At 38.5% G+C, this 13,305-nt stretch overlaps 1 protein-coding gene across 4 annotated transcripts in view; it reads right to left on the bottom strand.

Annotated features, from left to right (window-relative positions):
- Positions 1-13,305, bottom strand: part of LOC102074332 (uncharacterized) — a 180,475-nt gene that overhangs the window by 95,938 nt on the left and 71,232 nt on the right. For all 4 annotated transcript variants that reach the window (XM_074543834.1, XM_074543821.1, XM_074543811.1 and 1 more), the window contains 3 exons: positions 9,215-9,478; positions 8,775-8,913; positions 4,164-4,325 (listed from right to left, as the gene is read on the bottom strand). In XM_074543834.1, the coding sequence (XP_074399935.1) occupies positions 4,164-4,325; positions 8,775-8,913; positions 9,215-9,478 (565 nt within the window). The remainder of the gene's footprint in view (positions 1-4,163; positions 4,326-8,774; positions 8,914-9,214; positions 9,479-13,305) is intronic.

Here is a 13,305-nt window from a genome sequence, read left to right as displayed (position 1 = left end):
CCTGTAGAATGTAACCAATGTTTGGGGCGACACCACTGAACAGTGGGGACCCCACTCTGTGTTGAAGATTTCATGTCAGCCCAGTTATTTAGTCTGGCCCTGGTAACTGGCCCATTAATACTTGATATGTACATTTAAAGTATATCCCCTTGCTCAGCTTCACCCTAAATGCATATAGGTCTGATACTGCAGAATATTTATTATTTATGTTTGGGGGGCATGGGGAGTCTAAATGATTTTTTTAAAATATGGGCAAAAAGAAATTGCACAGCTAGGAAATTACCTTGCACAAATTTGATGGGAACTACTTCTGATTTATATGGGGCCAAAGAAGAGAAGTTCAGTGCCTTCTGATAGCTGCAATCTCTTTTTAAGTTAGTAGGAAAGGGTTATAGAGTGGTACAATCCAAGAGTGGAGCAGAAGACAAAGAAATCACCACAGTAGGGACAGAAAATAAGATTAAGATCCTATTTAGACTCCCTTCCTAGTAATGCTCTGGTCTATGGGAAATCAAGTAGCACGGCAAGAGCTGGAAAATTTAAGAGTTTGAATTGTGAGGATTTCAGAACCAGAACCTGACTTTGATCCTAATTGGAAAAATCAATGCAATCTTTTATGCAGTCCTGCTCAGAGAAGGAAAAGACCAGCACAGAAAGAAGTTTCCACCATATGAGGCTCTGCCTCTGGGGCCCTACCTGTATTAAAAAATGAGGCCCAAGCAATCTTCATTTTATAATATCACTTTGTTTCCTTTAAAGTGGCACCCGTGAGGAAAAACAGCCTTTTCTTGGTTTGGATTGGTTTTTTGTTTTGTTTTGATTTGTTTTTTGGGGGTTTGTTTGTCTCTTTGTTTAGGTAAATATTTTTGCATCTGCATACAAATTTTATGTGGAAGCAAACAGCACCTCAGTAGGGAAAGAGCATCATTACAGTATAAGGGGAAATATTACAATGAAGATTCACTGGTTTTCATAAAATTGTTTCTGAAATGTTGTGAGCATAAATACAATCCTCTAATGAAACAATTTCTCACTTATATAAACACATTTTAACAAATGTAAAGCCTCCTCTCCAAAGGCAATGATAAAATTAGAATGAAGCTGGTTTTTTGTTTAGTATTTTGATATTGAAGGAACATTTTAATAAATTCTGAATCTGTAATAAGCTCCTTGGTTAGTCTGATGCCATCTTTGCTTAGACATTATTCTGAAGCTTTGTTCTGACAGAAATGTCTTTTGATGTCACAAAAGGACAAAATTCGCTTCCCAACATTTCTCCACAAATGCAGAAAGGGTGTTGAATTTGAAACCTTAAATATGAACAATATTGAACATCTTATTTTCAATACTCAGTTTGTTTTAGAAGACGGACATCAAACAAAAGACTCCTTCTGAGGTAGAAGATCTGAAAATAGGAGCTAAAATTTTATCCTGGGTATGCCCTAGAAAGGTGATAAATAAAGAGCTGAAGGAATCACAGAGGTTCTGTCAAACCTCAAAAATGAGCAGAATGCCACTTGCTTGTAACAGTTTGACCAAGACTAACAATATTTATGAGAAATACTTCATGAGTTTCCAGAGGTATTACTTGTGGTGCATGCATAACTGGGGGCTTTGAAAAGAGAAATTAGGCTTCATATGAGAGAAAGGCTGGGGAAAAGGTGCCTGCTGGGATGAGTTTTGGTGGAGAAAAAAATACAGGCACTGTTGAAGCTTCAAATTAAACGTCCAGTACAGTACAAATCCTAGTTTATATGTCATCCTGCAGAAAGTATCTGGGCATTTCAAAATGAAGCTTTTTTTCTTTCCATCATTTTGAGTGCAGATAGTGATTTTAGTGTAAACATTACTAACAACGTTCCATCACAGAAGACCAATTATTTAGTGATGTGACTTCTGAAACAAGTTTTTCATTAAAATATTTTGCAATATATACAGTACCAGAAACTGAGCTCATCAAGGAAAATTTCTGTTGTCTCATGAATAAAAATAAGCAAAAAAAATTTTTCACCTAATTCAAAGTGCGTGTATAATTTGGAGATCAGCTTGTAGTTCAGGTAAACTCAGAATTTTTTAATTTTTTTTTTTTTTTTTTAGTCCTCAGTCAATTATAGTATTTTCTCTTTCATATATCCAGTCAGATCTGATGATGATGCAAAATTATGCCCTTTGAACCTTGCTTTGATAAAGATTGTGGTAATTCAGTAATTTCCAAATCAGGCTACTTCTGTAACTGCATAATTTCAGGGTATTTGTAAGAGGCGATCTTGAATTGAAAATGTGGGCTCTAAAATGCACTATTTGCCACTGGATCTGTGTCAAACTCCACGTAAATGTTTTGAATAAAAATTCAACATGCTAGTTTTAGATCTAGATAAACATTAGTGATGGGAAGAGGGGAAAAGGAATACCTGTCTACCTGCACAACTAAAAATTGAGTTTTGAGACACACTCTAAAGGTGGAAACATCCAAATGTTGGCAAGGAAACGAAATCAGAAAAAAATTAAAAGTAAACAAAAGCAAATGTCAAACACCACTAAGCATTATTTTAAAACCCTTTTGTTCATGTAGGCCGCTTAAGTTTTAACTATTTTGAGTATTTTAAGTTGCTTTGCATAACTAATGTTGGGTAAATGAACAAAATAAATTTCAAAGTAGATTCTACTAATGTAGAAGTTGAACAAAATTTTTAAGCCAGGGCTCTGTTCATATCCTTAGAAGAACCAACATCTAGAAAAGACATGTTAGGTGTTGATGTTATCAGGGCATGTAATGGGAACCCTTGAAATATTAAAAATTTTTCTGTAATATGCTTAACATTTTGTCACAAACACCCTTTTAACAAAAAATGACAACAGCTCTATATTCTACTTCTCACTCATCTATGATAGTAAGTGTCAATATTCAGCATTTATGAATCCTGTCTTGGCAATGCCATACTAGCTCCTACCTCTATCTGTGCCCACTTAACATGAGATACTCAGCATGTGCACCTATTATAGCAGATACATGGTTCTAGCCTTCCTGGATAGTCAACAGAGAAAGATGGCTCCAAAGAAATTGTTTTTGAATGACATTTCATGGGTTGCTGTGAAAGGGAAGTTGGCATTAGCTTCAAAATAACATTCATCCAAAATTCTACTGCATTATTTCAGGGAGCCCACAGACTTGAAGAAGATAAGAAGCTACTATTTACACAGATAAGAGTTAGCTGTCAGACCTCAGGTAGCTCTCTCTTACCTAATATTTCACAGTTCAGTGTCTAACCATGACCTATTACAGCTTCCTTGTACAGAAGGAAAGTCACCCTCTCCCTCCAAAAGGTGTGATTAACTTATTCCCACTTGCACTTTCATCTTGTCGTACTGGCCTAGGCTATGAAGTGGGAGTAGATATCCAGATATCCTTAGTACCTTCAAATCCCTGCCCCATGGTAAATCCTCCTCTGGCCATCACGGTGGTCTTTGAGTTTAGGAGAGGACTTAGGGGTTATATTACTCAATTCTCAGATAAAGACATTTTACCTGGGACTTCAAAACAAAACAAAAACCAAACTAACAAAAAATCCCCAAAACAACCAATAAAAAATAAACAAAAAATATCGAGAGAATAAAAAACCACCATAGTAACTTTGCTAGGCTTTGACTTTGGAAAAAATCCCATGCCCCAGAAGCAAATGTTACCTGATGTAAATACAGACAGGCACTTTTATGCAATTTAGCTCAGCACAATTAACAAAGGATACTGCTATTAATGTGCTGCAGGAAGAAAAAAGTACTTCCCAAGCACTTAACAGCAACATGTTGTGATCCATGGATATAAATGACCAAATAAAATGAAAGGATGTAAAAATGTCACGGAAACACCAGCTGTAATCTAATGTTGTCAGTGCACTGCACACACACCTTGTAATTACTAACACATTTGGCCTACAAACATATTTTAGACAGGGGACTCCACTGCTTCTGTACCTTTTTGCCTAAGCTGCTTTTGATCCCTAACAATTGATTTAAACTCTTCCATCACTTCCTTTGCCTGGTGAAATAATGATGAGATGATATCACAGGGTGAGGGGGAAGGCAAATGGGGATATTTACACACATGCCAGGCAGATCTACTTGCAAACTTCCAGTAAATTAAGTAACACAATAAAACTCCTAACCTGCTGGAAGCATTTTAAGCTCTTCTCTTTTCCTCACAGCTTCTTCTGACACACACGCTTCTCCTCCTTTCGCAGCATTAAACTGCTTTTCCACTTCCTTTACAACAGTGGGAATACTTCCCTTATGGGTGTCAGGATCTTTTGGGGAGGTCAGAGGTTGCCCTGCAGAGGAAATGACAAGCTGTGAAACGTAAAAGAACAATTCCTTCCACATGTTTCCTTGCTCCAGGAGCAGTAAGGGGTTGTCGGCTAGCATCACGATGGGATGGGCCAGGCCTTTGTCTTAGCAGTCCTGTCAAAACTAATTTACAATTAAAGACCTGTGCAACTGTTTAAAGCTTTACAACCCTGGAGAGTTTCAAGGACTGCTGAAGCCAAGTGGTACAAACCAATCTTATTATTAACAGCAAGACAGACAGAAGGAAGATGGACCAAAAAATATTCTAAACTGTACAGTAACAAGAAAAATTGTACACCTGAAAATTCTCTCTCTCTCTCAAATATTTATTTCTGTTATAAGCTCATAGTCTAATAACTAAAGGCATTTCAGTGGTTCTAACTTGTCTTCTGGTTGATGCATAGGGCACAGGAACCACATACACTTCTTGGGGATAGCCACATGCACTTGCAAGGGGAAAGAAAAAATAAAGTGCAAGGGAAAAGTGAGATATTTGTTCATTGTAAAAAAAAATGAGTGTCCTTAAAACCATTCCCAAACAGCTGAATTTTTTTTTCTTTTTGCTCCCACAGTAGAGCAGGGGCGAATAAGGGACAAGCAGACTTTCTGGAAGGAAGATTTTAAACTCAGAAAATCTGCATGTAGGTGTTTAGTCCAACACAAAACAGCTGAGGTAGAGAAAGTCTTTCTGTGTGACAAATCTACCCAGCAAAGCAATAGCAATAAACATTTCTGCTAGCCCAGACACTGGGAGCAGTGTATTCATGCTAATGCGACACTCTACCACGTCTACTACAGCAAGATCATCCTCGTGCTGGGACCTAACTAGCTACCTTTGAACACTTTCCCTCAAAATCTTGTCTGATAACACCTCTCCCCCAGCACAGTCAAGCTAAGTAAAACTCCTTTCTTGATTTCATACTCCAGAGCTTGGGAAAATTACTGCTTAAAAAAAAAAAATGCACAGTCATGACTCTTTAGGTTCACCAAAAATACACGAAGCTTAGAACTACAAAATAGAAAAGTACTACTTCAGTATCCCTTCAGTATCCTAATCCCCAGGGACTGTTCCACCTTCTACCTTACAAGCATCCTTTTTAGGTCTTGAGTCCACGTCACTATGTGCTGGTACAGTGCTGACCATAGGGACTTCAGGACTTCAAAATAGCCAACCTTAAAGTGTCAACTGGAATGAGAAAGGTTTTCCTTTGGTTCTAAAAACTGCAGTGGATAACATCATCCCTAGCTTTCCACTTGCCTGTTTTATCTGATCACAAGTTCAGATGGGCACAAAATGGTGTTCGTGTGTCAGGTCAGATCAACAGCACAGCTGCAAAGGAAAGCAGCTGTTTGGATGAAGGTTCCCAACAAATGTGCAGCAACACTTTACAAATGAGCCTGTGTCTGACCTAAAAGTGTTTGGGCTGTAGAACTAATATATGAGTGCTGTCCATCAACTATTCTGAGGATGAAAGGGCTGTCAATTCCAAAAAATACTGTTATGCTGACATTTTGCACATGTGAATCCCCTCTTCCTGTGGATGCTAAAGTCAAAAGGGGTCCAGCTGGATTTCACTGTGAGAACATTTTCTTGATGGATTTGTATATTTAGTGTCTATATGGAGACTGACAGTGTTGAAGTTGTCATACTTTTTAGAAGCCCTTGTTACTTAGATCCAAGACTACCAAGGCAACATTCCTGGTAGTTGCATCAAATATTCTTACCTAAGCTCCTTCTACTAGAGCTGTTAACACCTCTCACACAAGAGTAAATAATGAATTCTGCTCAGAAATTGCCATTTATTCTGATAGGGACTGTTGTTCCTGTAAGGAGCAACAGATCAACAGCAAAATATTTTCCTAAGAAAAACAAAGGATGGTGGTGGCAAAAGCAGAAGCTGTCTTCTGCCATGAACCTCTTAGAGAATACCACTTCAAAAGAATGGAGAGAAGATATGGCTGGGACTAAGAGACACGCCAGATCTGATAATGTGCATCTTTGATCTGCCAAGGAGGTAGAATGGGAGGCATTATGTTGCATTTCTCTGCACTGTGCTCTAGACCAGAGAGCCTGTGCAGCAGGGAAGAGCTTTACCTAGCCCTACATGGAGCTGTGGCTTAAAAGAATAATGTAGCCTGGAGTTAATGGAAATAATATGAAGGCTCTGTTTTAAGCTTCTAAAACCAAGACAAACTTGAAGTGAAGGCTAAAACACCATCTCCTAACCTGCTTTATTTCTCTTATATGTTGCAGTACCACATATGGTATTGATATGTAAGATCACTCACTATTTAGACTACTGCAGTAGAGTGAGTTACAGAGCACCCCTCTTCATTTAGACTGTTCTTGCTTTCTCTGGCTTGTGTCTCAACCTTAATGTCACTCTAGCAGAGCTTTCCCCTCCCCATCCCAGTTTTTGGTGGTTTAACAGATATAATACTGAATTTATAGGACATATCAATGTGCAACAGCTTGCCACAGATCATAAACACATTTTTCTGCTGAAAATGTTTGTTGTGATTTTCACCATGTGACCTCCAGTTCTCTAAGGTTTGTTCCTTTAATTGTAAATAGCCAGAAAGTCATCAAGCTAGCATTTAATAAACTTTTAATTTGAAAAGGATTACCACATGTTGTGTTTGTTTACCCATTATTAAATCTCTTAGCAACATATCACCAGCAGAAACAGCATACTGTAGTACTGCATAGATACATTAAAAAACAAACCCATGGGGGATATTGGCAGCTAATAATATCTTTAAAGAATGCTCCAAGAAAAATAAATAAATATAAGCAATATCAAAAATTACCCCTAAAAGTTTAGTTTGTGCAAATGTGTTTGGCAGGAAAATTACAGATCTTCCATGATTGCCTTATCTGAAAATTTCAGAGGTCTACATGCAAAAGAGGACCCACACTAATGCTTTTTTCAGTTCTTAAAACCATGTCTTTCTTGACTTTTCAAACTGAACATCACAAGTTTTCCAAGTGTTTCCAGAAACCATGACAGATTTAGCTGCACCCTCTGTGTGCAGTTCCAAATGCATGTGAAGATTGATGGTAGGACCAAACAAGTTTGATCCATTGAGAGTTTGTCCATACTTCTTCACTGCTGATCAGTGTTGCCTGCAATTCTACCTTCTGGATCCGCTATTCATGGTTTGCTGCATCTCAAAGCAACCTGGCAGATATGTAGAAGATATATGACAACAAAAAAGACTTTAATCCTCAGTATAGTGTATGTTTACACCTCCATGCTTCTCTTATCAGGGCGGATATATAAAAGCCTTTTGATCACAGTGCAGTTGCTGCTTAGCCTAAAAGCATCTCAGGGCAAACCTCATTTTCTTTATCTTTTAAATCACCACTAACTGTCTGAAAAATACTTGTCCTGGACTCTTTTCAAATTATGCTTCCAACCTGAGCTGCCCATTTACCATGCTAAATTATTATTGCTTATGCGTTCTTTCTTTCCTTTCCATAGCCTCTTCTTTATCCTTCTGTGCCCACTACAGTGCATCACTACTGCTGTTCTCAAATGCCTAAGGAACCTCTGTCCTGAATAAATAATTCTCTGCTTTCAATCTATACATAATATTCATACATACACTACAATCTATGAGTTGACTGAATGCTTCAGTTCATTAAACAAGAGGGAATATAGAAATATCTGTATAGCGAAAATGAATTCTTTTTGTGCATGTAAGTCTCATGCGATGTGCTGAAAAAGGAAAAGAACAACAGCAGCATCCTACAATTCTTCTCATTACTGGATTTCTACTAGTAGAGGAGCAATTTGTGAGTCCACTGCAATATGGTCAGTTGTGTCCTCAGTGTAGCTACATAGGAAGGTTCACAGAGGCCAGGGAGGATCAGTTTAAAAAGAACATTCAGTGATTTTTTCAGAAAGCATCTGGGGAGGTCTGCTGTACACAAGCAAATTATAATTGTCCTTCCTAAGAGTTATCACTTGATTGAATTTTAAAAGAATTTCAGAGGAGTAGCATAAGGCATGCTTCTGATGTCAGAACTATCTCCCTGCCAAATCTGAAGTCCTTAATGTAGCCCAGGGAAGTGCTAAAGTTCTTCCAGAAGTACACAAAAAGCATCTTTTTCTTTTCTCTTCCTGTAAGCTTGGAGCCATAAACAGCTGAACTGTTATTGCTGTAACATTCCAAGCATTATTCAGCCTTAAGCACAGGCCAGCATTCCATCCTCAGCAATGAGGCTGGTTTAAACTGTTCACACCTGAAAACTAAGTTAAATCACCTTAATAAAAAAAGTCAGAGTATTCCTGCTATAACACATGTTGGACGCACATCTGAATGAAGAAAAGCTAGCTTAACAAGACCAATAATGGCTGGCCAGCATTGAAATGTTGGGTTGATCCAGTGAAAACCTGAATGTAAACATCAAAGTTTGAATCCATCACCTTGTGGTCCAGACTGTACAACACTTTCTGAGACACCATTCTTTTCAGCAGTGCTTGAATACATAAGAAGTTCAGGTGGCAGATGAACATGCATACCATGCTTATTCCACTTATCTGAATCCTGTGGTAGTTTAATTATCTAGGAAGAGAAAGAAAAAGAAAAAAAAGTAGTTTGGAATTCCACAAAGCCAGAACATGCCTGTTGTACACTGTTTATGAAGCCCAGCAGTCCAAGATGTTGTTATAAGAATTTTAGGAAGTTCTTGTTTCTCTGTACTCTGTTTACTACACTTTTCTCCCATATCATTTTCCTGTGTATTTCTTCCCCATGCTTACTGATTAAAGCAGACATCCCAGTAAATGGGAGATGAGTCACAATCCAATTTCAGAATCAAAAAGAAAAATATACAGAAAACGAAACAATTTTTTAAAGCACAAACCTGAAAGTAGAGATTGCATAACCAATGATCCAAGTCCTGAGAAATAAAATTTTCAATTTTTTTGAATCGGTCAATTCTGGAGTCATAATGTCCTCTGAGGAAGGGACATTTAAATTTTCCCTCCAAAGCATTAAGATTGCTATCACATAAGGGAAAAGCTCCCCATCCCACTTCTCGATCAATCCAGGTATAGGTGCCACGAAGAAGGAAGAGTTCAAAGAGGAGTACCATGCCTAGTTTCACAGCTTTTATATCTGGTAGAACCTAGAAAAGGAGGAAGAAAGATTTATTTGTTGCAAAAACATCACAAGGGAACTGAGTTTCTTTTCTCATATAAAGCTCTACAAACATCATACCTTTGGTGCAATTTTGCATGCCAAAACCATTAACAACTCTTCCCAAAAATCATATATTTGAACAATTTTCCACTCCAACAAAAAATTCTGTGCTTTCTTTAGTGTGGTTATTTTATGATTTTTTTCTTTCCCCCTTTGCTTTCAGAAAGCATTCATACTCTGTCTCTACCAGTGGTGGTAAAACATTGCCACTAGAAATCTTTCAGAGTGAATAACAAACCAACTTGGAAATCTGAGGTGTCCCTGTGAGGGCTTGCTGAGATTCACCACTGGATTAGTTTTGCAGCAGCTTTGGAAGGTTCATCCAAACACCCAATAAGAACACTTGCAAACTTGCTCCTCACTGAGTCACAAACTCTTCTCCACCCAGTTGTGGGAACGATGTTGGTACTTAATAGCTTTCTTCCTTCAAATTAAAGCTCTTAGTGAAAAGTATGTGAACCTCAGAGTAGGGTTTAAAAGTATTTTAAGGTAAAAAGTTCTCACAGAGAACTGACAAACACAGTTTACACTTTTCATAAGATAAGTATAGATATTCTTCTGAGCAGCTTGGAGGTGTGAAAGAGAACTACCAGTGCCTTAGGGCCTGAAGCAATTGTGTTCCCATAGCAAAGACTTGAAATCAAGTGGTGAAGAAACACTCTGAAGTAATGAACTTATGTAAATCCATCTGTAAGGTTTTGGTGGGTAAAGAAGAAAGAAGGCTAAACACAAAAAAAAAAAAAGAAATTTGGTCCTATGCCACATTTTGAACTGTTTTCATTAATTAAAGTGGGCATTGACCCAGGTGCTGTTGAACAATTCTAATACATTCAAAAGGACAAATAAAACAAAACTTTCACAAAAGCTAGAACACAGAAGATGACTGCCATCATACCCAGGCTAACAGCTATGAAGGGTAGTCACCCTGGGGACAAGGGGAGCAAATATATCAGCTACATCCTTCACACAGTGAAACATCTGCTTCACCACTGCTCCTACACATTCTCCTGAGAGAACTGCGACTGCCTAATCTCTTAAATAAACAATCTTGGATGCTTCTTTAATAGAGACAATTTTCTGTTATTTGCATGTTTTTCATGTCTTACTGTTCCCATTTCAGTCTTCACAGTTCGCAGCAGCAAATGCCTTGGTACACTTGCCTGTTCAACATTACCTTGCCTTCCAGCCAAGGCAGAGAAAGAGGAGCCTTTTCTCCTTCTCTCTTCACTGTGAACAGACACATACTTGTAGAAGGCCACAATGTTCAGCAGCATCCTCTCACTCTGAATGTCCTGTAGGATACACCCTCAGTACTTCTTGGAAGTCAAGAATAAGACCTCCAAATAAAAGAGATCCATTCAAACCAATCACCCACTATGAACATCTTAAAATGCCAAATTCTTCTTAAATTAGCAGGAGCTTCCTCAATCAGACAACATTGTGCAGCCAACAATCATCCAAAAATCTTTACTACTTCAAATATTTCTAAGTACACACCTCAACACAGCTCTTTCTTGATGCGTATATTTAAATATAAGCATCACTTTTATACTCCTGGCCGAACAGAGGTAATTATCTATTACCTGTTAGGTAAGATAACAAGCATAACTCAGGTGCAGCAAAGCTTTTTGTCTCTTTTTCTGAAGCAGTAAGGGATTTGCCTACACCAATAACTGCCATGTTAGATGACAAGTGCTCACAGTCACGCTGCATCCACAACTTTTTTTGAAGAGGTGAATATAAATTATTATTTCTAATAATATGCCTTCCTTTTTCAAGTTTTATATTGTGATTAGATAACAGCAAAGTCATTTAAGGAAATATTTTAAAATTATAAATATTGTCATTATTATGTACGTGTACTTTATATTAATTATGTAAATATATTCTAAGACTTAGTTTAGGCTTAAAATGAAACAGAAGCATCTGTTGAAAAATGCCATAACCCTGTGGCAGCTGCTATTAAACCATTAACAGTATCAGGTTTCATTTAAACCAGATTTACCATTTTCTGTAACAACCCGTGGGAAAGCTAAAAACATTAGGCACAAATTACTGACAAAAGAGATCCTTAATCAAGCCATACATTTCATTTGGCTAGCTGGGTGCTAGATAGTAACCTCTGTACTACAAATTAAAGGTGATGGTTATAAGGCTGTGATCAAAGACAGTTACCTGCAATATCAAACAATCCCAAAGCATTCACAGAATAAATCACTGCTCTGTCACAGCCCCCTTTTCATTTTCTCTCTTGCTTCCCAGGCTGACTCTTGTCTTAAGAATTCAACAGTATATGCTCTTCTGATAGCTTACATATAAACAGGCAGTGGTCAAACAGCTGATGTAAGGGTAATCATTGTCACTATTAAACTTCTATTTCTTTGTTTCTCGTTCACAGTTATTGTTCATTTGCTTTTATCCTAGATTTAAACTGCAGACTCATTCTTTGAGACTGGGAGCATCCTTTTGTTTGCAGCTACAGGAGCTGGGTGTTTAAACCATGCAATGATGGAAACACATAATCATGAAACATAAGCAAGGACTTTATAATACACCCATCTGCTACAGGGTCTGAGGTTATAAAGTCTATAAGGAGTTCTTAAGCATGAGCACTGGGTCCCTGACCCAGGTAGGACAGTGTCACACCTCTCAGTTTACACAGTCAAATAAAACATACCTGACAAATAAGAAATTTCTTTCTGTTGGATCCATACAAAAATCCCAGCCAAGCTTCTACCTGTTACTCTATGCCATCATGCCAAGCATTCATACAGGTGCCTTTGGGTCCATGCTAAACCTTTTCCCACTGCTACAACAAACACACTCTCAGCTCACCATCTCACACCTGCAGGGTCAGAAAGCCCTGGGAGAGAGGAGGGAGCTGAGTCCTGTGCCACCTGCCCTTCATTACCTCCTCCTCAGCTGTGAGCCTGAGCTGGGATTTGGGACATGGCCAGCATGGCCCTTAGGCACGGATGCACAAAGGCATTTAGGCAGATAGCTCAGATTGAAATCCATGGACCTTGAATGCCTTTGCGGGTTTGAGCTGTTGTGCCCAGGTACAGAGCAGGGAACAGCGTAGGAGGAGGACAGGGATCAGTCACTTCTCTCCTTTGGGAAACTCAGAGCAGTGCCTGGGATAGACAAGGCACAGGCAGCTCAGACTGAGCAGCTTGTTCTGATGGATGTTTTTGGTTCTGAAGATATATTTTCCCTGGTGCCAACCCCTCATTTGAGGCACTGTCTGGTAAATTAATCCACAAGCCTGTTCCAACATTGTTGACATTCAAAGAGCATATCCTACCTAAGGACATCTTCCTGGGGATAGACAAGGCACAGGCAGCTCAGACTGAGCAGCTTGTTCTGATGGATGTTTTTGGTTCTGAAGATATATTTTCCCTGGTGCCAACCCCTCATTTGAGGCACTGTCTGGTAAATTAATCCACAAGCCTGTTCCAACATTGTTGACATTCAAAGAGCATATCCTACCTAAGGACATCTTCCTGGGTTTGGAGGGGTCTACTCTCCAACACCTTACTTCATTGTTTCTCCTTGCTCAGGTCAAATTTCCACTGAGGTCTGTGAGGTATAGAGGGTTTTATAGTGCTATGAAAGCGTTGAGCACCCCCCTTTTACTGGTGTAATTTCTTCTGCAAAGAGAGATGCGGCAGAGAATAAATAATGCTTGTGTGCGCCCGCACAGGCACAAGTAATACTTCTTAGTCTGCAGTTAACAGTGTTGCATTTAATTGA

The sequence above is a fragment of the Zonotrichia albicollis genome, chromosome 1, assembly GCF_047830755.1.
Source record: "Zonotrichia albicollis isolate bZonAlb1 chromosome 1, bZonAlb1.hap1, whole genome shotgun sequence".
In the NCBI taxonomy this organism is placed as follows: domain Eukaryota; kingdom Metazoa; phylum Chordata; class Aves; order Passeriformes; family Passerellidae; genus Zonotrichia; species Zonotrichia albicollis.
This window is presented reverse-complemented; position numbering and strand designations above follow the sequence as displayed.